This window comes from Pantherophis guttatus, chromosome 7 (assembly GCF_059756535.1).
Source record: "Pantherophis guttatus breed Tessera chromosome 7, ASM5975653v1, whole genome shotgun sequence".
In the NCBI taxonomy this organism is placed as follows: domain Eukaryota; kingdom Metazoa; phylum Chordata; class Lepidosauria; order Squamata; family Colubridae; genus Pantherophis; species Pantherophis guttatus.
This window is the reverse complement of record NC_142069.1, coordinates 25,857,399-25,884,356: the sequence shown is the minus strand read 5'-3', so window position 1 is coordinate 25,884,356 and position 26,958 is coordinate 25,857,399. Positions and strand designations below refer to the sequence as shown.

Sequence of the window (26,958 nt, the reverse complement as noted above, 5' to 3'; positions counted from 1 at the left end):
ACTTATATAAAACTTTCAGAAAAACATAGGATAATCTAGAGTTAATGATTCTTCCACCAGGACCTAGGCCCAGGTGATTAAATTCTCAGGTACCTTGGTTTCTGCTGCTGGTAATCAACAGGTCTGTGCATGATAGGCTTGCATTCATATATGATATGGTGACAGGCAAGTGTGCAGATCTGGCATGTGTTACTGAGAGAAGGATGTTGCCCTATTGGAAACATGCCCAATTATATTTCAAGTCCTAAGTACAGTAGTCACTTAGTCAAGGACAAGTAGGAGAGTTTTGTGAGACCTTGTAACGATGAGGAGTTCTGCACCAGACATGAATGGATGCTGGTCATGGAATTGAGCGCCATTGACAAGCCAGATTTGTTGCTGATATATCAACTAATTTCTTGCCCAGTGAGCCTTTGGAACTCAGCTCTGAGTTAGTGGTGAAGTTCCCAAGTTTATTAGCTTTCATTTCTTCAACCTCCATACTGTGGGGAACTGAATTAGTGCTATTCAATGGATTCCACAATGACCTTGGGCTTAGTACAGATGCAGCCACAACTTATTTTGGAAGGTACCCACTGAACTTGCTCTTTACTCTATTACAGAGAAATCATGATCTGAAAATTAAGGATATCAACAACTGTCCTTTTCACAATGAGTTGCTTTCATTACCCCTTCCTCATCAAATTGCACATCGCAGAGGCTCCAAAACTCCACAGGGTGAACCTATTAAAATGACCCACCCCAACATCAAATGAGTAAGGAGGCTTTCCAGAGGGTGCTTCTAAAACCTCCTCCATACACTTGGTGGACAGTTCCATCCTGTGCCTGCTTAATGGAATATGGGAAAAGGCAGAGCAAAGGATGATATTGCGCTCATGAAACTTTGTCCCACTTGCCAACCCTAAGTGATAAGGACCTGAGGGAAAGGAAGTGACTAAAAAGAAATCTACAGCAATTTTTCTACAATGCAAAAGTCAGCTTAATAAGTGAATAGCTACAGATAAGAGCTCATGTTTGATCCTATAGAGTGGTGATCACATCATCAAAATGTTGATTCTTTTCCTTGATTATTGCATCAAGAGGTTATCACCCAGTGATGCTGTTCAGAGCAATCTCAACCCTTTAATGGAAAGATGGGACAAATTTCTCAGGAGATAGTTACTTATATCCATTCTTGGTTGGACACTAATTGGAGGGAATCCACTATGCCTCTCCTGGCTACTTCAGGTGACTACGTAAGAAGCAGGTGAGTGAATTTGAGAGAGAGCCAATATTTTCTGAGGGAGATACATAATGTATCCTGCCATGAAGTCCTTCCTGATGATGTTTGATAATTTTGTCTGGTTTCTCTTTTTAGGGAAGTAGTGGTAGTAAATCACAAACCGTGGATCCAAGACAACATGTATATTTGAATTCTTTTTAATCATAAACCAGACCTGTAATGGGACAGAAATGCTATTGGTCAGCTGATGGATAATCTTCTACAGAACCTCTCAGTCCAATTAAACCTCTCAGCAATGTTCAGTACCATTGATTATGGAATCATTATGGACTCTCTGTAAAGGTTGGAAGTTAGAAAGTCTGTGTTGTAGTAGCTTCACTCCTACCTGATTGAGTGGTTCCAGTTAGAGGTCATAGAAGAGAAGAACAGATGTCAATGAGTCAAAGGATTGTGCATTTTGCTAACAGGTAAATTACCCTGTTTCCCCTAAAATAAGACATCCCCTGATAATAAGCCCAATTGGACTTTTGAGTGCATGCACTAAAATAAGCCCCCCCCCGAAAATAAGCCATCCTCAAAAATATTTAAACATATGTGCAGCCGGTCCCCACCATTTCCTCTGGTTTCCTCCACGCGCCCCCAAATAAGACCTCCCCAAAAATAATGCCAAGCGCTTATTTCAGGGTTCAAAAAAATATAAGACAGGGTCTTATTTTCGGGGAAACACAGTAGTATTGTTTCAGTCCTAAGTAAATAGGGTTGCCATACCACAAACATTTTGTTGTTATCATTGTTTACAGTCTATATTGTTTCTTACAGTTTTAATTTGTTTTGCATTTGCTTCTGTACAACCATAAATAAAGAAATGCTTCAGGATCATTGAACAAGAGTTAATTATTCTTCAAAACCCTCTCGCCCAGTGTTGGTGAACCTTTTTGGCACCAAGTGCTGAAACAGGAGCATGTGAGCGAAACCAGAAGAGCAGCTGCCCAGTGTGCATGCACGCGCCAGGAAGATGATCTTCCAATTTCTGGCACGCGCATGCACACTGGCCAGCTGGTCTTCACATGTGCATGTGCACCAGAAATTGGAAGACTAGGAGGCCGGTGCACATTCGCGTGCCGGTAACCGGAAGATCATCTTCCCAGCACGCGCATGCGCATTTGGCGCCTACTCTTCTGGTTTCCGGCATTCCTGTGCATGTGAAGACCAGTTGGCCGATGCACTGGAACCAAGAAGAGCAATGGGCAACAGCTTGCGTTCCCGGAGAGATGGCTCTGCGTGCCACTTCCGACACACGTTCCATAGGTTCAGCATCGCAGCTCTAACCAATCTGCTATATTCATAGTGAGATTGGATAAAAATATATGTTTAAGAACAAAGTCTAAATCAAATATTCATTTAGTACTTATGGAAACTTAGACTTGTGAGAGGATGGGATGAATGTGTGGTGCTAATTAACTAAACCAACTAATTAATTTAATTAACTGATTAATTGATTTAGATAAGAAAGTGATTTTCTACATGTTTTTAAACTGAGAAAAAGAAGTGACATGATAAACCTTGTTTAAAATTATACACAGCATCTAGAACACTGAGAGAGATAATATTTTCTCTCCCTTTGAATAACTCTAGAACTTGGTTCATTTCTACATACAATTTCTAATTAACCTGACAGATTTGGTTTCACACATCATGCTAAACCATAATGTATGTTGGTTTCATATGCTATATAAACCCAGTCATTATCATTCATTAGACATGTTTATGGTTTAACATGTTGAATAAATTTAGTTAATAAACCACAGTTAAAGAAAACAGTATTTTAGCATTTTTATCTAAACTGTCTGAAGAATCTACACTGAAAAATGTGCCCACTTCTGAGGTTCATAACTGGGTTAGTTTTTTCAGATACTTTTTCTTATGTTGAAATCGAACAATATGTACATTTCATAAAATCAACTAGATGTTGTGCAAATTTCTGACATACAATGAAACAATTAACTTGTAAACTTCCTTGTGATTTCTCCATATAGATTTAGCAATACTTGATGCTCAGTTGTTTCCCGTGCCAGATCCTAATGCTTCCTTTTTTTCTAAGGATTCAAACAAACACCAATTTTGAAAACAGACATTAACAGAAGCTGATGCAAATCAGTATCGTAAACCATTTTAGGTGTTAAGTTTCTTTTTTATCTTTATAACTTTAAGCTCTTGACAGCGCATTGTCTGAGGCCCTCGGAGTTCTGGCCCCTTTTCTTTCGTGATCCATATCTTGTGTCTTTGTCCTCCTTTCTATCATTGTCTTGCTTTGCTTTTTAACACCAAAGCAATCTCAACAAGGGACCATTTCCTACTATGGGTTGCCTAGCAACAGCAGGTCCTCAATCAAGGATACAGCATTTACAGAACAAAATTCCAAAGTAGGGAAAGCCAATTATTATTGCTATGTGTCTTTTTTGATGCATATCAGTTACTCTGATTACTACTTCCAATGATAACGTGAGAGGGTTAAGCACGACTAAAGTCAGCCTTTGCAATAGAGTAGCAAAAATGGGGGCATGGCTGGAATTAAATGTAAAGTTGAGATAAGGAAAAACTAGAAAAAATGGCCCAAATCAAAATATTGAGCATTTGTAACCTGCAGAGAACTGACACTGAGCTGAGAGATAAAGTCTACATTCCAAATTAGAAGTCGCTGTCTCAAATAAAATCTGCAGATCCCTAGAGAAGAGTCTGGACCAGAAGGCAGGTCTTTTTAGTGGTTGCCCCTTTATTCCTGAACACACCTCAGTTCTGGAGATCAGTTTTTATTCATTTATTCGTTGCCATGGTGGTGCAGTAGTTAGAATGCAGTATTGCAGGCTGACCCTGCTCACTGCAAGGAACTCAGTCCTGACCAGCTCAAGGTTTACTCAGCCTTCCATTCTTCTGAGGTTGGTAAAACGAGGTCCCAGATTGTTGGGAGCAATATGCTGACTCTGTAAACCACTTAGAGAGGGCAGGCAGTCATTAAGTAATTCCAACTTCCCCCATTGGACTTTGCTTGCCGGAAGATAACTAAGAAGCTTGTTAAGGACTATCACATGACCCCCCCAATATGTAACTGTTGTAAATTCATGCAGGATACCAAGCACCCAACTGCTGATCACATGACTGTGGGGATGTTGCAATGGTTGTAAGTACGAGGACCAGCTGCAAGTCACCTTTTTCAATACCATTATAACCTCACTAATTTTTATTTATTTATTTAGTTTGTCAAACATGTATAAGATAACAGATATAAGTATAAACATGATTATGAATACAGGAAATGAATACAAATAAATGGGGACAGTAGGACAGGAACGGTAGGCACGCTGGTGCACTTATGCATGCCCCTTACAGACCGCTTAGGAATGGGGTGAAGTCAACAGCAGACAGTCTAAGGTTAAAGTTATGGAGGTTTGGGGATGTAACCACACAGTCAGGTAGTGCATTCCAAGCATTGACCACTCTGTTGCTGAAGTCGTATATTCTGCAATCGAGTTTGGAGCGGTTTACCTTAAGTTTGTATCTATTGTGTGCTCGTGTATTATTGGGGTTGAAGCTGAAGTAGTCATTGACAGGTAGAACGTTGTAACAGATAATTTTGGGTACTACGCTTAAGTCAGACTGAATAATTATATAATAATATAATTATTATATATTATATTATAAATAATAATCAAATAATTATAAATCGAGGACTACTTGTATCCACATATGCACACATACCTATGCATAAACAATTTGATTTGTGCTTTTCAAGGCTGAATGCAAAAATCCTACTCCCTGTGACACACACATAACTCTTTCCTTATCTGCCCTCTTCCTATCCTCAAACATACTATACACAGCTCCATGACCTTGAAGCAGAAGGGAATCTTTGAATCAGAAGTGAATATTCACTAATGTTTAATTTGATCTTAATATTCTAATCATAATATTCTAATCTTAATATTCTAGCCAACGAAAAATAAATGTGCACTGTTCAGGTTAAGCCTAGGCTTTATTTTCTTACATAGCAAAAAGGTTCATCATGATTCAAAACCTGTCTTCTGAACAACTTTGCCAAGAGAATATGAATTGATGTTACAAGTAGATACTCACCACAAACCTGCTCTCTGGGGTTTGCGTGTTTATAAAGTGGGATGTGGTTGCTCAAAAATCCAAAGGACAAAAGAGTTAGGAAATATTATGTGCACTTACTAAGTTCTGCAATGCTTCCCACGCGTGTAGCAAGCAGCGACTGCTCGATGGTTCGCAATTCTGATTGGCTAAACATCTGGACATCTCCTGGCTTATTTGACCTTTGCTGTTCTTTGTGAAGATTCAGACTCTCTGGCAGGCAAGGAACACCTGGTGTTAAAGCAGAAAGAAGAGAGGATGAAAAGCTCAGTGTGGTTATAAAATCCAGACAACTGCAAGGTTTTCAGTTTAAACAGACTCAAATCTACAATGCTGTCCTACAATAGGAGACTGACCATTGATCAGTCAAGCCTAATACTATGTATTTTGGTTGCCAGTGACTCTAGGATTTTAAGAATGTGAAGAACAAAGTTTATTCTTATTCTTTAAGATCTTCAGCTCAACTTCAGCCCTGATATCCAGACATTGTTTCAAACTGGAGATGACAAGAGATCTAATCAGGCACCTGATATGGGGAAAGCATGTACTCTGACACCAAAACATGACTCTCTCCCAGTCACTTGTTCCTAACCAGGATAATACCCAAGTGATGAAATGTGAGCTCCTAACGTTTATACATTCCTGTGATGTTAGGTGCAAGTACATAAGTGGCGTAGTTTATTTTGGGGCACATACCGTATTTTTCGGACTATAAGATGCTCTGGACTATAAGACGCACCTACCTTTCTTGGGGAGGAAAACAAGAAAAAAAATTCTGCCTCTGCCTCCCAGCAATCTGCCTCCTTGCAGCAAACAGCAAACAGCCTGTTTCAGTTTCAGTTTCAACACAGCCTGATTAGCACAAGAAAAAAATCTGCCTCTGCCTCCCAGCAATTTGCCTCCTTGCAGTAAACAGTGGAGGCTAAAAATGGGGCGCGCAGAGGCGGCAATAGGCAATGGCAATCCCTGCAGCCTGAAACAGCTGATGGTCGGGAGACCGATCCAAGGACAATCAGCTACTTGCTCTAATCAGGCTGTGCTGAAGCTGAAACTGAAATGGGCTGTTTGCTACAAGGAGGCAAATTGCTGGGAGGCAGAGGCCAAAGGGTGGGGGCCAACAGGTGGGCGGAGCTACATTTGGTGTATAAGACACACCCAAATTTTCACCCTCTTTTAGGGGGGAAAAGTGTGTCTTATACTCCAAAAAATATGGTATTTTGTCACTTGTCCTCCTTGATTCTCCCTGTGGTCCTCAATGTTCCCAGTATACATCATTGTTTTTCATTGTATGTGCTTGACTAAAGAATAGTTCAAAAGGCTGTCTATCTTCCAAATCACAAACAAAGCTGACTACTTCATTCTGAAACAACTGTTTCAACATAGGTATACCAACATGGCTGAGAAATGTTTGAGTGACCTCATTTTTCATAATTGCGACGTAAAACTTAACAGAGCTATAACAGAGACACCTGCAAAATCAATTCCGCACAAGATAATTCACCTCTTTTTCTCTTAAGATATTCTTGTTCTGGGTCAATAGAAGAACAACACATTTTCTTCTAGCTCATAAGCAGTTAGCCTTCCTTGATGAAAGTGCAAATACCATGGCCTGTGAAAAGCAGCCTGCACTTATAGCAATTATCCAGGTTAATCTCTGAAAATAAACTAACTGCCAATTCTCTTGCATAGTAGATAATAGATAAGCATGTGGAGCCTATGCTAGGCTTGGAAGCAGTTATCAGAAGTTAAATATACTAAGCCAGCCTCATCACGACTTCTCCAAATGCTGACCAGGCTGGTGCAAACAGAATTGCACATCCGAAAACTGATTCTATTCGTTATGTCCAGTCATTACGGACAGTACATAGGAATCAAAAGTAAAGGTAAAAGGTAAAGATTCCCCTTACAAATATGTGCTAGTCATTCCCGACTCTAGGGGGCGGTGTTCATCTCCGTTTCTAAGCAGAAGAGCCAGCACTGTCCGAAGATCTCTCTGTGGTCATGTGGCTGGCATGACTAAACGGCAAAGGCACACGGAACGTTGTTACCTTCCCACCAAAGGTGGTCTCTATTTTTCTACTTGCATTTTTATGTGCTTTCGAACTGCTAGATTGGCAGAACCTGGGACAAGTAATGTGAGCTCACTCCATTACACAGCACTAGGGATTCGAACAACTGAACTGCCAACCTTTCGATTGACAAGCTCAGTGTCTTAGCCACCGAGCCACTGCATCCCTTATAGATTGAAGGCCGGAATCAAACCTGCCGTCAATAAATCTTTATATTGAGAATGAATCCCTATCTATCCATCAATCATATATTTTGAAGGATACAAGTAAACTTCGTATAGAGAAGCATATTAAAAAAAAAACATTCTGAGAAATATTCAAAAATGAACATAATAGTTATAGTATAAGCTTTTATCGATGCCTCTGGAGAATTAATAGAAAAGCTTTTAAGGGGAGATGAAACTTTTCATTGCTTTTGCTACAATGGGCCACCTAACTTCTCTGACAATTGTTTTTTGAAATGTTCAGCCAACAAGCAAGAGATTCACAGAAAGAGTGATAATGTGCATATTTTATTACTACTAAAAACTGGGTTTTTTTATTATGAGTACAAGAAATGCTGCAGAAACGTTACAACTAAATTGATTTAATCACTGTACTGCTTAATTAATACATTTTAAAAGGATATAAATATAGAACCTTGGGGTCTTAACTCACTGTGCAACATAAAATTATATATTTGAAACAGCTCATCCAATCCATAGTGAGTTCCTAAAACACTTATTTCCAGCCTAGTTTCTATGGGAGAAGCAGCAAATGTTTTAGCCCATTGTTTCTCAACCTTGGTAGCTTAAAGATGGGAGGACTTCAACTCCCAGAATCCCAACATTCAGCCAACATGATAGAGTTTATTGGCTAGCCCAGTGTTTCTCAACCTTGGTAGCTTGAAGATGGGTGGACTTCAACTCCCAGAATCCCCCAGCCAGCGCTGCTGGCTGGGGGATTCTCGGAGTTGAAGTCCACCCATCTTCAAGCTACCAAGGTTGAGAAACACTGTTTTAGTCCCTTGATCATTAATTACCTCACACAATCTCATGAAAAAACAACAACAAAATACAGATCGTGTATGACAGCTCTCCGTTATCCTGCTCTAACCAGCTGCCACTGACCAACTTCATGAGCCATGCACATTATGAGCTCATCATATGCACCAGCTGTTATGAGTGCAAAAATTATAACTTGCATGTTATGAATTATATGGCATGTAGGTTAGTGGTTTAGGATTCCAGAGGCTGTTCCAAATGGTTAGTTTTTTCCTCTTTATAATTAGGCATATGCCAGAAATTGGTCAGGGCATAGCTTTTATACAAAGAAACTAATTTCCAATCTGTCAAATAAATAGAAAAACCCAAAATACATATGCACACTAAAAAGCACAATCGGGGGGGGGGGGGAACGGTTGGCAAATGCCACATATGACAACGGTTTAGTAGACTGTCCCAACTTAGGTGACTCACTAAATTTCAGTCCAGTTGGGAAAAAGAAATAGTTGCTTAAACTGAAGTAAGGTCAGAACGGTTGTGTAAGCAATGGTGAGACACATTCAGTTCCATTTCTCTTAACAGATGACAGCAAGAATATATGTGGGATACTGTAAACCTATACATTCACACTGAGATTGCACGAGTATCCACATGAGCTCTTTCCATAAAATGACTCAAGGTCATCTGTTCAAACTGAAAATTTAGCAACTCTGAGGGAAGTGATTACTGACTATGTCTGCTCTCTGTTCCAAGGTTTTATTTCAGCCTAATCTTAATAAACTGTATATTTTTTCTGCTTCAACCACACAGCTTAATCTGATAAGCATGCAGCCATTCAAGGCTTCCAATCTTGAATTATTTTATTTATTCCATTTATATGGCCACCCATCTGAAATGAATGACTCTGAATGGCCTACAATTTAAAAAGAAACAAACAAAAATACAAGAAACAGCAGTCTGGGTCAAAACAGACTCATCAGTCCAAATCAATATAATCAGTGCACAGGCTCAGCCTACTTCCTGATCCTTAAGCCTGGGGAAAAAGCCAATCTTTAAGGCCTTACAAAAGGCTGGCAGGGTCAGGGCCAATTTGATCTCTGGGGAAATCATATTTCAAAGTGCGTAGGGGTCTATGTGGTATAATACAAAAGGCTCACTTCCTGGCCCCTGATAGGTGGCATCTCTTAGCAGATGGAACCTTTGTCTTCTGGACCTAATGGGATGGGTAGAGATAATTATGGAACAGCTATCCCTCAGATAGCCTGACCCCATGCCACAAATGCTTTTTTATCTTATACCTAGCACCTTGAATTGAACCTGGGAGAAAACCGGCAATTGATACAGCTGCAGAATGAGAAACTTACTTTGTTTCCCTAGCTGTTATTGGTTTGTTTTTTACCTGTCTTTCTAAATCAAAAGATTCTGACACATCTCTATAAACTTTAATAATGGAACCAGGTGTCATTTGTTATTGGAAAATTATGTAATAGAATGATAAGTTTATTACTTAGCACTGCATTTGCTGATCAGTGTCATTCAGGATTACATTACATGCTTGAGCATCGTACTTGGGCTCATGACTTATTCATCATCCATTAATTCTTGACCTTACTTTATTTTACCACAGATATTTTTCAGAACCATATTCCCACTATATCCACCTTCAGGTTTCTTCCTATATATCCAATTCTCACATCTATGTAACAATTTAGGCAGAAGTATGCTCGTATACACAGATATTTCCATTTCTTTTGACAAACCTTAGTTCTTCACAACAGAACATATTCTGCCCATTGCCTTTTTCTCAGAATTTGCATACTTTAAAATTTCTCCAATTTCATAAATTTTTCTTTCTGCTCTCATTTTTTACAATTCACATTTAAATTTTAATTATTCACTCTAATTTCTCCGACAAACACAACTATTAATCTTTGCTACATTAATTTTGAGATCAATACTTATTGTTGTATCCTACAATCAAACACTTGCTGCAAATCATTCTGTTCTCAGTCAACAACAAACATGGCCAGCCTGCACAAATACATAGACATTGAAGTCTCCATCCAACATATTTTAATGCCACTAAAAGTATTCCTTATATATCCCTAAATAAGGTAGTATCACAAATCATTGTCCTACTATCTAATCAATATTAAAACATTATCGAAGTACTCCAAATATACTCATATGTGGTTTATTTGCATTATATACTACTCTTATCAATTCAGAAACCGTATTCTCCATAGGCATGCAAACTATTCCATTTTCAAACCTATTCTTATCTTATATATTTTTCTAAATCTATTTTCTTACATTCCTATATTCATTCATCAATGACCAGTTGAATAGGAAAAAAAACCCATGTCAAGCATACAATCACACACTTGTACAGCAAATTGCAGTAGTGGAAGTGAAAAGGGTATGAGTGATCTTGCAGTATATTACAATTGATATACAAGATGTTGTACAAAGATTTGGCCACAGCTTCCACCTGTTTTTTTGAGTAAGAGTTATGAGGCCAGAAAGATCCTTAAATTCAGAGAGTGAAAAAGAAACTCAAAATTGTTTTGCCTTGATTCTCTTTGATATAAAAGGGGGAGAGATCGAGATCTTAGGCTTTCAGGGTTCTGTTATTACAGCCTATATCAATCAAATAAATTTCTTTTTGAGGTTTTACCTGGCCTGTTCTATCCTTGAAACACTGACAGTCGCACTGACTTTGGATTCACACAGATGCATTTTTTTCTAACTATCAAGGAAAAAGACCTTGAGGTCATAATGAATAGGTCAATGAACATGTCAACTCTCTACATGGTGATTATGAAAAAGTCAAGTTGCCATGCTAGGGATTATTGAGAAAGGGATTGAAAATAAAACTGCTGGTTGGTTACAGGAATTAACAGACTTCCAGATAGAATACACCCCGGAATTGTTTCTCCTAGGGATAACGAAAGGGAAATATGACAAAAAAACAACATATTATCATTTTACATATAATAACTGCGGCAAGACTAGTCTTCGTGCAATGTTGGAGAAGTACAAATATACCCTCTGAAGATTTAATAATCAAAAAAGTATTTGATTGCGCCGAAATGGACAAATTGACACTTGAATTGAAAGGATTGATGGATTCAGAATACTACATAATATGGGAGAAGTGGTACAACTGGATCGAAAACAGAAAAATGGGAAAAAACAAAGTAGAAGTAGATTTAGTAAAAATGTATAGAGTATAGGTGAATTGTAGTGTTATGATATGTAAATGGTCACAGTTATGCACAAGAGGTGAATAAGAATTGTTTAATTGTTGAAATTCAATAAAATAAATTCAAAAAAAAAAAAAAAGAGAAAGAAAATGAACAGGAAGCAATGTCCCTGATGCTGACTGGAAGGTGAATTAGTGAAATATTCCTTCACAGTGGATAAATAATAAAATAAATAACTGCCAGTAGAATTGGTTGGCTGCTATGTTATTGTTAGAAATATAAATGTTGAATTAAAATGGGTCTTGAGTAGCTGCAAAAGTCTTTTGTTTTCATATTTGACATGACAAATTTTGAAGTAACTGTTCTCTGCTTTGTGATAAAGCTTTGTACCTTGCTAACCCAGAAACTGTGGTAGACTGTTTCCTGTCTACTACCTGCCAGTTATGACAATGAAGCACGGTGTTGGTAGCAAGCCAAACAGTAAAGACAGGTCTTTCCAATAAGGAAATGACTAATCATGAGTGAGATTTAGAAACATTAACTGGATAATATTAGTGAACTACTGACCTCTACATTTGGGAAATAATTTCCGTGAAGTCATCAGAAGTCAAGCTTGACTCAAGGTGGCCACTTTTGTCTTATTTTACAGTACACAAAATTTCAGAGTTCTCATGATTAACAACTCTTTAGCCAAAGAACTGGGCTGGTTCCTCTTTCCATTATTCTATTAACAGTATGCAAAACATTTTTAGGCAGATTGTTGGTATGTAAATGTGTTTTGACTGTAGAACTTCGGAAAATGTTCTGCTTTTTATGTATGTTTTTAATGGTTAAGAACAGAATAGAATAGAATAGAATAGAATAGAATAGAATAGAATAGAATAGAATAGAATAGAATAGAATAGAATAGAATAGAATAGAATAGAATAGAATTTTTTTATTGGCCAAGTGTGATTGGACACACAAGGAATTTGTCTTGGTGCATATACTCTCAGTGTACATAAAGGAAAAGATACGTTCATCAAGAATCATAACTATGACTTAGTGATAGTCATAGGGTACAAATAAGCAATCGGGAAGCAATATCAATATGAATCGTAAGGATACAAGCAACAAAGTTACAGTCATACAGTCATAAGTAGAAGGAGATGGGTGATGGGAATGATGACAAGATTAATAGTAATGCAGACTTAGTAAATAGTTTGACAGTGTTGAGGGAATTATTTGTTTAGCAGAGTGAGTTTAGCAGAGTATATCTGTTCATGCCTGAAAATCCAGAGATAACATTTTTACATACTTATACTTTTACTTATATTTCTAATTACACTGCTTTTATTTTTGTTATTTGCATTGAGTGTCATTTGTTGCCATAAAGGTGGGGTATACATCCTATAAATAAATTAAGCATTTGATTTTAGTAAAATCTGCCTGAAGAAACATTTTTCAATGAACTACTTCAATGGATCACTGATTAACTTTGCTTACTATTTAATAATGCCTGGTAGTAAGATAGGTTTGTAAATAATAAGATGCTAAAGTGTATCTAGGCATGTTGCTTTGGTTTACAACAAGCACATGCTTTAAAAATTAGTTGAAATTGTCTCAAACTGCTCCTTATGTTCATATTCAGAAATGATGTTCTATGCATTGTTAATAAATATGAGTCCCTTACTCGTTTTGAATTCTGTATTTCCTTTTCTTCCAGTGCTATATTGTTGCTGTGTGTGTTTCTTTTAAGACATCACATCTCTTCAAGTAATTTGAGGTAGGAGGTGATAAAAGTTCCTCACACCAGAGGGTAGTAGATTAAAGCAAAAACTCAACACTACCAGACCATGACAGCAAATGAACTCTAAGAACACAAAGTTACTTCACTAGAAATTTTTCAGTTGAAATAATTCTCATAAAGCTAAAGAATAGCTTTATAAAAACTATAAATAATAGCTGATCTAAAATAAACGTGTTCTTCTCAAAATATAAAAGAGGAATTTGAGGGTGGCGGAGGAAGATATTTTCTCTATAAAATAAAGTTTTTTTAAAAAAAAAATTCAGCAAAAACTGTACGGTAGATCAACAACGAAGATGTAATCCAGTATTCTGCATAAATGTGAATTCCATTGCAGAAATGACAACCCAGGGAGAAGAGTTGTTGAAAACAGTAAGATATCAGTTGTGGCATTGCAACTAAAGTCACCCCCATTTGTTGATATGTTAAAATGGCACAGATACAAAATGAGAGGGCTTCAACTATGCTGCATCAATGTGTTACCTCTTGTCTTTTTTGACCCCGACAATCCTAGAGAGGATTGCTGTACCAGAGATAAAAGTAGGAGTTCTGGAACTAAGCACTTTTGCCTGACAAGAGTGTTGAAGAAAGATTATAAAAGTACCGACAATCTCAGTATGTTGTAATTGGCTAACTAAGTGGCGGGTCAAGCAGGCAGCCAAGGAATCAGGAAATGTAGTGTGGTTTAGTGGTAAAAAAAATAATGTAGGAGTGGGCTGTTCCATGTTTGAATCCATCCTCAGTCACAGAAACTCCCTGGGTGAACCCAGCCAGGCACTCTCAGTTCAACAGACTGTCTATTTTGGAGAAAAAGCTGAGCGAAAGAATGCCTTCTGTGCATCCTTGAGCTGCTAGAGGAAAACCAAGATATAAATATTAATAAATTAATAAAAAAAATAAAGTAGGTAAAAAAGTGAGAACCTTGTACTATCATGGGATGGTTATGTTCTCCAACTCTGTGGAAGAGATCACAGTGCTCATGTGCTACAGGATTTATTCAGATATTTTTATGCCATTGGTTAAAGAAGGCTTTAATTGGCTGGGTAATACACTGGGTAACACTTTGGCCAATGGTTTTTGCAGAGATAAGTGCCCAGAACAAGACAAGAGCAAAAACTTATTTAATCTATATTTCTTCTTTTACAACAATCCAAACACAACACTTGTTAATTGGAGCAAATGAAAAAGGAATTATTAATCTATTATTTAATCATGCATTATGATGCGTGCTCCTGTATGTTTTAGCATCCTCACAAAAAGAGTACATTGTTATTGTTAATTAATTATACATTAATTGTTACATTATTTACTAAGTCTGCATTACTATTAATCTTCTCATCATTCCCATCACCCATCTCCTTCCATTTATGACTGTATGACTGTAACTTTGTTGCTTGTATCCTTACGATTTATATTGATAGTTTCCTGATTGCTTATTTGTACCCTATGACTATCGTTAGGTGTTGTACCTTATGATTCTTGATGAACATATCTTTTCCTTTATGTACACTGAGAGTATATGCACCAAGACAAATTCCTTGTGTGTCCAATCACACTTTCCCAATAAAAAATTCTATTCTATTCTATTCTAAAATTGCAAAAATACATTCCTATGTATGGACATAAGCTACTCAGACAGTCCTTTACATTAAATCTAAATAAACCCAAGAGCTTCAGAGAAATGTCTGATTGACAGCTCTTTGAAATTCTGTATAGGATAAAGGAGTCTGTAACAGTAAACATTTGTATGATTAATAATCCAGCAAATCAGGCATCTCTTTTTTTTCAAACCTTGTTTATTCCAACTAATAAGCAATTAGAGAAAAGAGACAGATTGTTCCTTGTTAGCATGAAAGCAATTAAACCCATTCTTATGTCACTGAAATAAACAGCAGTAAATTTCTTGGAACTACATTTTGTATTTGGGTTGGGCCTAATGCCATAGAGCATTGCATTAGAAAGGGGGAAACTCTCAGTTGAAATGCTAACTCATCCCCACATATACACATACATACACAAACACCTGTTTTTCATGAATGACTGAGTGCAAAAAAAAAAAAGAAGTCTACTGTAATGCAATATATCAGTGGAACAAATGTTGGTTTGCATATTCAGGACACAATTTTCCATGTCAAATTTGGACATCATTTTGCCTATCCAGACTCATTTTGTATGAAGGGGTGTCAGGGAAAGTCATCATAATCTGAGTAACAAAACAGCATAAAATGCTAAGGTCATACTAGCTCCCTTAAAGCAATGATCACTTTGAATTCCAAAGAGGAAGAGTAATTTGTAGTCTTCTCAAAGGCCACCCTCATTCTGGGGTTATAACTATTATTAGACTTGACGCTTTGTATGGGGCTATCATAGCAATCATTCCATTTTAATTTTTTTCTGCTTAATAATTCCCTTCTAGTTATTTCTATCCTTGTCTGGAAAGACCATCCATGTAGCTGAAGTTATTTTTAGAACTATCCAAAACACATTAAAGTCAACATACAATTTTTAATCTATGCTACTGTACCATTTTGCAGAATTACAGAGACGTGAAAAGATCCTGAACTTCAACTGCCTTCCTAATCCATCAAAGATGCTTCACCAATTCTCCAACAGAAAACCTCTACCTTTGATGTTGATCTAGGGCAGTGACCACATATGTTTCTTACAGGTGTCTGCTCTTCTGGTCTTGGTGGTTATTTAGTCGGGCTGTTTGCTGTTAGCTTGTTATCTTATTACCTTTGCTGTAGTCATGTATGTCTTTTAATGCTAAACACACATTAAGCATGGCATGTTTTCAACACAATGATACAATAGGGAAAAAAAGTAAATCGTATCACTTGGAATTCCATCTCTCCCCATTTTTCTTTTCGTAAATTTACAAAACAGAAGCCCGACTCCCTGCCTAAAACAGGAGACCTTATACCATCCCAGATAAATGGTTGTCCAATCTTTTCTTGAAATCTCCAGTGATGGAACATCCACAGCTCTAGGAGGCAAGCCGTTCCACTAATTAATTGTTCTCACTGTCAAGAAATTTCTCCTTAATTACAGATAGAATCTCTCTTTGACCCATTGCTTCTTGTCCTACCCTCAGGTGCTTTGCAGAATAAGTCAACTCCCTCTTCTCTGTGAGATCCCCATAAGTACCAAAAGACAGCTATCATGTTACCCCAAATCTTTGTCTTTCATTAGACTAGACCAGTGATGGCTAACCTTTTCCAGACTGAGTACTCAAAGCGTGCACGGCCGAACCCACAAAATGCAATGTGCACGCGGCCCCCTTCAATGCATTCCGCCCCCTGCTCATGCACGGCAGAGACACGAAGGCCAGCTGGCTGGGGGGAGGCGCATGCACAGTGGAGCTGAACTGGGGCGACAGCTTGCGTGTCATCAGAGAGGGCGCTGCGTGCCACCTCTGGCACGCGTGCCATAGATTCACCATCATGGGACTATACATACCTAGGTTCCTCTACCTGTTCATCAAATAATGTAGCCTCCAGACCACTTATCATCTATGTTGCTTTTCTCAGCATCATTTTTGTATCTTGGTGACCAGAACTGGACACAGCATTCCAAATATGGCCTTACCAGTTCAGTATAAAGTGGTACTATCACTTCTTCAATCTTTTGGTTCTAAAGAGTAGGGTTTACACTGGGGATTAGATCCTAAAAATAGTAACAAAGTTGGTATTGATACCAACAGCAGTCTCATTCTTGTAGCATCTAATGGAGAATTTTTTGTTAGACATTGTATGTATATATTGTATATTTGTTTGTGTGTTATCTATGCATCCTTGTGTTGGGAGAGCACCTGACCCTACTTCTCCACTGTGAGTATTTTTTAGCTATAGTGGAACACAGCCACATTTAATTAATTGTGCATTTCTTCTATATTTTAACAGCAAGTTTTCAGAAATAATGATTTCTTGATATTCAAAATATAAGCACTGGAGAGAAACAAGATTATCAGAATATGGCAGCAATCAAGCTTGCACCATTTGTAATGGGTTTTTTTTATCTGTTTCCTTCCTTCCTTTTATGCAAATCTCTAGAATGACTGTGGAAAAATAGGATATTTCTGTGTTTGTTTTTGCAAATCTATGTGACAACAGAGTATTGTATCTGATTATGGATGGGGAAATATCAGGGGGGAAAATGCAAACCAAAATACAACCAAATCTATGCAAACTTCAAACAAAAATGAAAGGTAGAAAAAGAAATTTGACTAGGCAGAAGAGAAAATGTATATTTCATATTTAATATTTGGCTGGTAGGCTTAGATATAATAAATCATTGCTAGATTTGCAAAGGCAGATGTCAAGAAAAATTATATTTATTTCTAACTGATATCATCACAGGTGGACAAATGAAAAAATATGCTTTCTTTTGACTTGGTTCTTTTCTCTCTAATATTTATCTCAGTATAACTAGAGGAATGAAGAAATATACCTAATTTTAGCTTGGTGAATTTCAGCAATGCCCTCCTATCTGAATTTATCCCTGATCCATGCTCAGCATCTTATCAATGAGACCTGCAGTGTGAAATAACTATATGGCATGAAACTGAAACAAATATTTAAAATAACTTATAGATACCACTTATGGCAAGATATGAATTGCTCATCTGTAGATGTAAAACACAATCGAGCCAGGTTGCATTTCTAGGTATTGCCATTTTCCAATTTATTTTTATCCCGCTTTTACTATTTTTAGAATTACCTAATATTCCTTCTTCCTCTTATTTGCCCCACAATTTGCCCCACAAAAAACCCCTATGAAGTGGGTTGGTCTGAGAGACAGTCCCTGGCTCAATGTCACTCAGCTGGCTTTCATGGCTAAGTTAGGATTAGAACTCACAGTCTCCTGTTTTCTAGTCTGATGCCTTAACCCAGGGGTGTCAAACTGGCGGCCCGTGGGCTGGATGTGTCACATGCAGGCCACACCCACCCCAGCTCTGTGAAGGGAAAAATGTTGCGATACATCATGTGACGGCAACATGATGTTTTAATCACCAGACCTTAACCACTGGACTATATTGGCTCTAATGTTATTTCTGTTTTCAATGATACTAACCACCAGAAATGATCAGATTATTCTTGTATTAGAGAAGTTAAGAAAAAAAGCCCTGGTTAATTGACTGTGGTTTGGGGATTTATTGTAAGGCGGAACACAAAAAGCTATTTGTGAATAATGCTTGAGCGTCTTGTGAGACACGCTAAGATGGAACTGCTCAGATATCAAGAGCATGTGCTAGGCTTCACTGTCCTAATGGAAGATACAATATTTTACATTACATTACAATTTCCCCAAAATTAATAATGCAATGAAATTGATTTCCTAACAAAAGCAGTGTTTGCTGAAGCAATATTACAATGGAGGGTTCGATAGCCATGCATTTGGACAAGGAAACAGAAGCGTTAGTGACCGAGTAATAGGATGATAATAAGAAATGGAAGGAAAGGGAGCCCTTTTTAAGCAAGCAATAAACTTGAAGTGGATTACAACCACAACTGAGCCCAGAATTTATGTTACTAAGTGAGCAATTGGTTAAGCGAGGTTTTTTCCCCCATGTTATGACTTTTCCTGACACATTCGTTAATTGAATCACTGCAGTTGTTAAATTAGTAACCTGTTTTGTTAAGTGAATCTGGCTTCCCCATTAACTTTTCTTGTCAGAAGGTCGCAAAAGATGATCACATGACCCTGGGACACTGCAACCGTCATAAATATGAATCAGTTGTCAAGTATCCGGAGGTAAATCACGTGACCACCGGGATGCTGCAACGGTCAGAAGTGTGAAAAATTGTCATAACTTACTTTTTTCCAATGCTGTTATAACTTTGAATGGTCACTAAATGAATTGTTGTAAGTTGAGGACTACTTGTATTTATCTTTAAAAATTGTTTCAGTCATACTGGTATAATTACTGTACTACTTTCTATAGCAGTGTTTCTCAACCTTGGAAGCTTGAAGATGGGTGGACTTCAACTTCCAGAATCCCCCAGCCAGCTGGCTGGGGGATTCTGGGAGTTGAAGTCCACCCATCTTCAAGCTACCAAGGTTGAGAAACACTGCTCTATAGTGTCTCCTAGCCCTTGGGAGAAAACAGCATAATAGCCCTTCTTTTTATTTGCTGCCAGAAAATTTATCCTAGTCATCAGTGTTTATTTCAGTTCTGGCATACCTTTTGCACTTTTTGCAATTAAATGAAAACTCATGTAGTCCTCCTAATGGCAACTTAAAATAAAATATACAGAACAAAAAGATGGCTATAATTCACTACACAAAGCATAGGGAAATAATGATAATCTGAATTAAATGTTTCTTGAAGTATTATAAAAAATAATGAAATGGATGCAGTCAAGGGGAACAAACCCAAAGTATTATCTGCCACAAAACAAACAGGGTTCATGAGAAATAATCTAGTTTCTTCCTGGCTCACTTTATTATTCCCCCCCCCCCCCATCCTCTAAGAATGAAAATATGGGATGGAATGCATAGAGGTAGGCACAGAACCTAACCGTAATTTCCTGGACCCACTATCTATATTGATCAATTTCTCAAATGAGTGTCTCCAAATGTTTAGGTTCTACATTTCCCTACCACCTTGGGAAAATACAGTCTGTTACAGTCCTGGCACATGAATTAACTGCACCGCTGGAATTGGAATGGCTGACCCAGATACAACTTGCATATAAGACCATTCTGTGGAAGCTTCTATTCTGGGTCCATGTCATCTCCCTCCAGAGGAAATAGAATATTAAAAAAAAACACAATCCCAACCCAACATCAATGCAGCTTCAAAAGGCAGAGGAATTCTTTTATTAACTTCAACATGGAATATTCAAAAGGTAAGCAGCACATGCTGTTTTCTGTCTAAGCCAAGATCCATATTTGAGAAAAAGCAAACAGGAGCCCCCATGTTGTTTTAATGCTTTCCAAGACTTATGTAAGCGGTAGATCAATATGATGGTTTTTGTCTGGAAATAATCACTTCGTTAGCTTCAGCCCTGCGGTACTGTAAGCTCTGGAAGTCTGGCTCATCCAAACAGGTGTTAACAAAAGATGCAAGTCATTCTTCACCCGTAAGGGTAGGCATAAACATACAACTTCACATTCTTTTACATACCGCTTTATATACAACTTCAGCTCTCACCAAGTTGACCTGGCTGCAAACTTTTTGAATGGGTGTACCTACGGTACTACGTCTACTCTTTCCTGCTGTAGTTCTATGACTCATAGAAATTGATCTATGCTCTATGAAATTGATCTATTTCTATGGCTCATGAGAAATTGATCGATATAGACAGCATGTTTAGGCAGAAAATTATGCTTATGTTTTGTGCCTACCTCCATGCATTCCATTCCATATTTTTATTGTTAGGCAAAAAAGGAACGTAGTGAGCCAGAAAGAAATTAGATTATTTCTCATGAATCCTGTTTGTTTTGAGGCAGATAATACTTTGGATTTGTTACCCTTGACTGCATCCATTTCATTATTTTTGTAATGCTTTCCTGCTTTATTTCTATGACTCATTTCTATGACCCTAGACATCTGTGGAGCTTTGGTTCAAAAGGGCAATCTGTTGACTAAAAATAATGTATATTTCTACAGTGCCACACTGAGTAATTTTTTAGAGTTTGGAAAGAAGAAGTGTAAATAGGAGGAGGATGAATTTAGTTCCCTCTTCCTATCACTGTGGCCCTTGATTTTTTTTTAAAGTAGCCTTTAAAATTCCAGGGAATTCCAAGCTGTCCCTCCATCTCTATGTAGAATATTGTTATAAGATTCTTCATGATTTCAGGAAAATACAAAAAAACTTGTCAAAGTATAATATAGTAGCTATGGAATTCCTACTGTTTTCTGCTCCATGGCCAGAAATATTCAGAACATTGAATAATATTTTAAGACTTTCATTTCCTCAACTTTCATACATGTTTACAGAGTTTTCCCATATCCATTAGTGTGTGTGTGCGTGCATGTGAAGATTGAATTGTTTTTTTATTATTGTATATTTATCCATGTTCTTCATAATTCTTTTGTAGTAACAGAATTTTTTTCAAGCCCTTGACAGTTTGCTTTGAATTTTATCCTTCTGGACAACTGGACATAATCCATAAATTCATTACATTAGTTGACATCCTAGTTGATATGAACAATTTAAATAATACAATTTTATTTCTTTGGTGAAAAACAATGCAGTACTTACATAACCATGTAGTCGTTTTTGTCCAACCTTCCAACTTAATTAGCTACCAATCCATAAAGGTAATGTTTGACAATCGTTCTGCCAAAGTTTGGCAACATATACAATGAAAGCTACTTAAAAAAGGACAAGAGGCACAGACAGTCTATGGCTACAAATTGCCCATCCATAAGCTTTCATGACTGACAAGTTTGCTTACAGGACAATTTTATTCATGTCAAAATTTTATTGCATTCAATGGTTCTCAATGCTGTTATGTACATATAACAGCAACTTTTAGAAATCTTGTCAAAAAAAATTTGTAAAATTTTGTATATCTCTATATACAAAGAGAGTTACATCTCTATACACAAAGAAATCTGAAAGGTTGGTAAAGTACAACTTCTCAATGTACAGTATATATAAACCTAATTCTTCACTTAGCCTTCCGTTCATATACTCGTCTGGCTCTGAACTGGCAAAATCTCAACATATTTCCCAGATGTTCAGTTCAGCACAACATGACTATTATCTAAGCTCACACTTGGCTGAAGGTCTTCAGAGAAGATAAGAATCTTTATCTTTAATCTTTATTTACTGATTCCCACACATCCCTATCTCTTCTTCTGTTCATAACACAAAAAATATGGCTGCAATCTAATTCATATTTAAGGCTTGGTGTTATCCCTACAGTGCTACTTTCCCTAATTTATTGTACTTCAAAAGCTTCCGTATATAGGAGAAGAGAAATACAAGATATTCTGAACTAAAGAAAATACTGCAGTATAGCTTCGTCTTTTAACAAATATATCCCTATTCAGGGTTTCAGTCAATCAGCCATGTCCTTTTCTCTAGAATACCAATTACACCACTGCCTTGTTTCTTTCTTTCTTTCTTTTTTTTTTTGGTTAACCATTTGCTACCTGATTTTACTCTCACACCCCACACATTTTTTTTTTCATCTGGTTGAACTTTTGCACCACTGTAATGTACTGGAGGAATCTCTTGAGAATAAGAGATCCCACTTCTTTTCAGTAGCTCCATTTTTGGTCCTATGTTTTGAACATTCATGCCTGGACCAGAAGGAGTGATTACTAAAAACAAAAGACGGTCAAGAGACCTGGGAATGGTTTCAATATTTTGTACACTCTGATCAGTGGTGAAATCCAATTTTTTTTTACTACTGGTTCTGTAGGCGTGGCTTGGTGGGCATGATGTGGTTTGGTGGGCGTGGTGTGGCTTGGTGGGCATGGCAGGGGAAGGGTACTGCAAAATCTCCATTCCCACCCCACTCCAGGGGAAGGATACTGCAAAATTGCCATTCCCACCCCACTCCAGGGGAAGGATATTACAAAATCCCCATTCCCACCCCACTCTGGGGCCAGCCAGAGGTGGTATTTGCTGGTTCTCCGAACTACTCAAAATTTCCGCTACCGGTTCTCCAAACTGTTTCCAAATTTCCACTACCAGTTCTCCAGAACCTGTCTGGATTTCACCCCTGACTCTGATGTTTTAAGACCTCTAGGCACTGGTCATGGGATCTTCAGGGACAGAGAAAGCTGCCATGATATTCCTACAATTAACAGCTCTTATTTTCTTTTGAAGAGATTTCTGGGGGTCTGCTTTTGTTTATTTCTATTTTATTTTTGAGTATGAACAAATGAGCAAAATTGGGAAACATCGGCAATAAGCTGACTCTGTAAATCCCTTAAGAGAGAAATGTAAAGCACTGTGAAGCAGTATATATATCAAAGTGTTATTGCTATTGCTATTTTCAACTCTCAGGAAACGAGGTCTATATTGCAAGGTGTAGGAAATGTAAAATATTCGCACAGAGTAGAGTAGGGGTTTCTGTGGGCTACGGTACTGAGTAAATCAAGACAACATCTTCCTCTGCCTTAAGTAGGACAATTGACTAGCTTCTAAAAACTGAAAAGTATTCTGAAACAGCAATCTTTCTCTCTCTTCTAGGAGTTTAAAATGAATTCTTCTAAAGATGCTTAAAATTAAATAAAATTATTGAAATGACAAAGCCACCTCGTTATATCACATGCATTCAGGTCAATTTGAGGTTCATTACTATAATAAGAAGCAGCAAGATTCTATGAATGCTACATATTAATGTCCAGAATTATGCATAGAGATTTGTCTGAAATTTATGAGGATGCTGACTGTCTGACATTTATAAACCATCATTAATTTTCAAAATAGGAAAGCTCTGCCTTTCATTATCATTTCTCTTTCTCTCTCTCTCTTCTCAATCTCTCTTTTAGAAAGAATTTCTCTAAATCATTTTTCAACATTTTTATCAGCTACTGATATTCTTGGAATGTTATTTTAATCTCTTTTTAAAGCCAAGCAATGCATCTTGGAATTAAATTCTGTAAAGATTTAATGGAGGTGGGGGGACTTATCCACAGGATAGCTGTTGAAATTCTACTGAGCTTAAGTCTGATTAGACTTGATAGTAAATAAACAGCTGCATTAAATGTACACTTAAAAAGTATTTTGATTGGAGAAAGATAATTAACACGATTGGAAAATGTGTGGAACAGGAATTCAACAGTTTTATTTTTCCCACAATAGGGAAGAAAGCATCTTTCCTTGAAACATTGGAATAAATTCTCAGTTGTTGGCAGAGGAACATCATTTTAAATGATGTTAAATGACAAGATTTGCAATGGAACTGTAGACAGAATCCCACGTGATGGCCTCCTGCAGCCCTCTGCCAATGAAAACGGAGCTCATGGCCTCTCACTTTCAAAGCTGGTGCTTTAACCACTAGATCAGTGGCCTCCCCAGGCTCCATTTTCACTGGTAAAAGGCTGCAGGAGGCCGTCATGGCTGAAAACGGAGCCCGAGCGGCCCGGGCGCGGCTGCCACGAGTTCCGTTTTCACTGGCAGAGGGCTGCAGGAAGCCGTCGTGGCCAAAAATGGAGCCCGGGTGGTCCATATGCGGCCCTCCTAAGCTCCATTTTCGCTGGCAGAGGCAACGCAGGCCAGTCCTTCATTGTTTCCAGGGCGGACCTGAGGGTCAGATCTAAACACCCCGTGGGTTGGATGCCGGCTACGGGCCTTGAGTTTGACACCCCTGCACTAAATGAATAGGACTCATATTTATATTGTGGCCTATGATTTGGGACTCAGGTTTTGTCTTAGTTTTATAAGTCTGGAACATGTGTTTTGCAAAGCTCTTATGTTTTACAGCAGAAATAACCAACAATTGAAGCCACACCAGCCATCAGGGTTGATTATTTTCCTATCAAAGAATCTTCAAGCTTTGTTTAGCAAACACTGTAGAAAAAAAAAAAGGAGAGGCTGAATGACACATAGAATGAAAAGCACTCTGCAAATACACTGTTTCAAGCAATGGGAGGACTTGGGTTGGGTTGGGTTGGCTTTTCCATACAGTTTTTCTCGGTTTTCTTTTGATTACCGATTGCACATAAGAAGATGTATGATTGTATGATTGGTTACCGATTGTACATAGGATGATGTACATCTTTTTATAGTAAAAGTATATATCAATTACTGTACAAAGGAAATCATATTTCATGCTTTTAAAAATTCACTTATGTTTCTCATTTGTTTAGTCTAAAATACTTTCTTCATTAATTTTAGAGTTAATACCTTTAAGAAGCCTTAAGGGACATCTGGATTCCATAAGGTTTGCAGAGCTATTGTTCATTACTAGATAAATTTCACATGTCACTGGTAATCTCCTTCAGTTCTATACAGTAAGATGATCTTATTTTAATCAGTCTTATTTGTCTACTTTTTATATATTTGTACGGTGGTTTAATATTGTATATTTGCTGGAAATAAATGAGATAAATAGCATATTAAATATAACAGATAACCATTGCTTGATTTTTTTCCCCTTTAAAAGGAAGTTTCTAAATAACCAAGAAAATTATATAAACTACATTTACCACTGCATCAAATAACTTCATATAAAATATCAGTTCTGAACTACTCACTTGGTCCACATTCTCCCTAAAGAGTTTCTGAACTTTGTGCAAATTGTTCAAATAGGTAGAAAAAGTGATTTGGTAAACACAGCTTTAAAAACTATCCATGATTTTTGTGATGTTTACAGAAAAAAAAGCCTTTGTGTAACCAACAATGCAAAAAAAATACATGTTTTTGAAAATCCCTTACATTTTTCCTTATCCATCAGATAAGCCTTTGAGAGAAAAATAAATGAATATGAATAAATGAATACCTTCTTCTAGTCTCAAGATGTACAATTAGAGAAACCTAAGGATTGTTCTAATATCAAAGAGAAAATGTTGCTGCTATAAGCAAATGAACTGAAGTGAACTTTGCAATACTAAAGTCTATGTGTTTTCAAAAGGCATGCAACAAGATTAAACCATATTACATCTAAGATTTTATTTTCTCTCAACTTCATAAGAAAGTCAAATAAGGCTTTATTTCTATATGCTTTCCAAGAAGTATACTACTATGTGTTGGAGCCACATAGATTATATATTATCTACATAAAGTCTCAAAATCACTTAAAGAAATGGTTCCAGTATATTAATTTCTACATCTGTCTCAAATGGTTTAAGATAAATTATATTTTCTTTCTTTGTGCCATGTATAATGCATTCAGCACCAAGGAATAAATCCTAGGCACAATTCTGAAATCAAATGTTTAAGGCCCATTGCAATGCTACCACTTAAATGCTCAAAGTATTTTTTGTGTGTGTGTTTTAAAAATATATGCAGGTATAAAAAGATGTCTTGAGTGTACATCTTTTGAACATATAAATAAGTTATATTTAGTGTGTCATGATCTGAACAGAAATTTGCAATAGTGACATTATTAATTATGTCTGTGTAATTGAGTGAAACAACTGCAAAATGTAAAGTTGAATAGAAATATGCATGGTTGAATAAAACTTACAAACCGGTGCTATAGATTCTTATGCCAAACTTCAATTAAATTAGTCTGAACTATAATCTGCTGATATAATATTTCTTTTATACTTATATGCTAAACTTGTCTAGCCAAAAAAAAAAAAAAATCCAGATTGTGCAGTTATATCACTGCATTGTAGTCAGTTGCCAGAATTACCTCATCAATCTGATTTTTTCCCAGTTGGAAAAATAATTGTATATTTAAAAATCCAGTCCAAACCATACTGAAAACTAGTATTTTCCATTTTTTTATAGAAGGAAAGCATCAGAAACAATGAATTTTTTAAAAAAAACACAGAGAAAATTTAATGCTTCACTCCTTGAAGCACTGTTCTAGAAATATCCTATAATGGTATCAACCCTTCAAGGTACTCTGGGCTAGAAACCCAAAACTAACAGATACTGATATTATCTTTATTGTAAATTTATGC

General features: G+C 37.1%; 1 protein-coding gene across 4 annotated transcripts in view; it reads right to left on the bottom strand.

Annotated features, from left to right (window-relative positions):
* ABTB3 (ankyrin repeat and BTB domain containing 3) overlaps positions 1 to 26,958 on the bottom strand; it is a 213,661-nt gene that overhangs the window by 65,008 nt on the left and 121,695 nt on the right. For all 4 annotated transcript variants that reach the window (XM_034402676.3, XM_087873814.1, XM_034402675.3 and 1 more), the window contains exon 2: positions 5,453 to 5,602. In XM_034402676.3, the coding sequence (XP_034258567.2) occupies positions 5,453 to 5,602 (150 nt within the window). The remainder of the gene's footprint in view (positions 1 to 5,452; positions 5,603 to 26,958) is intronic.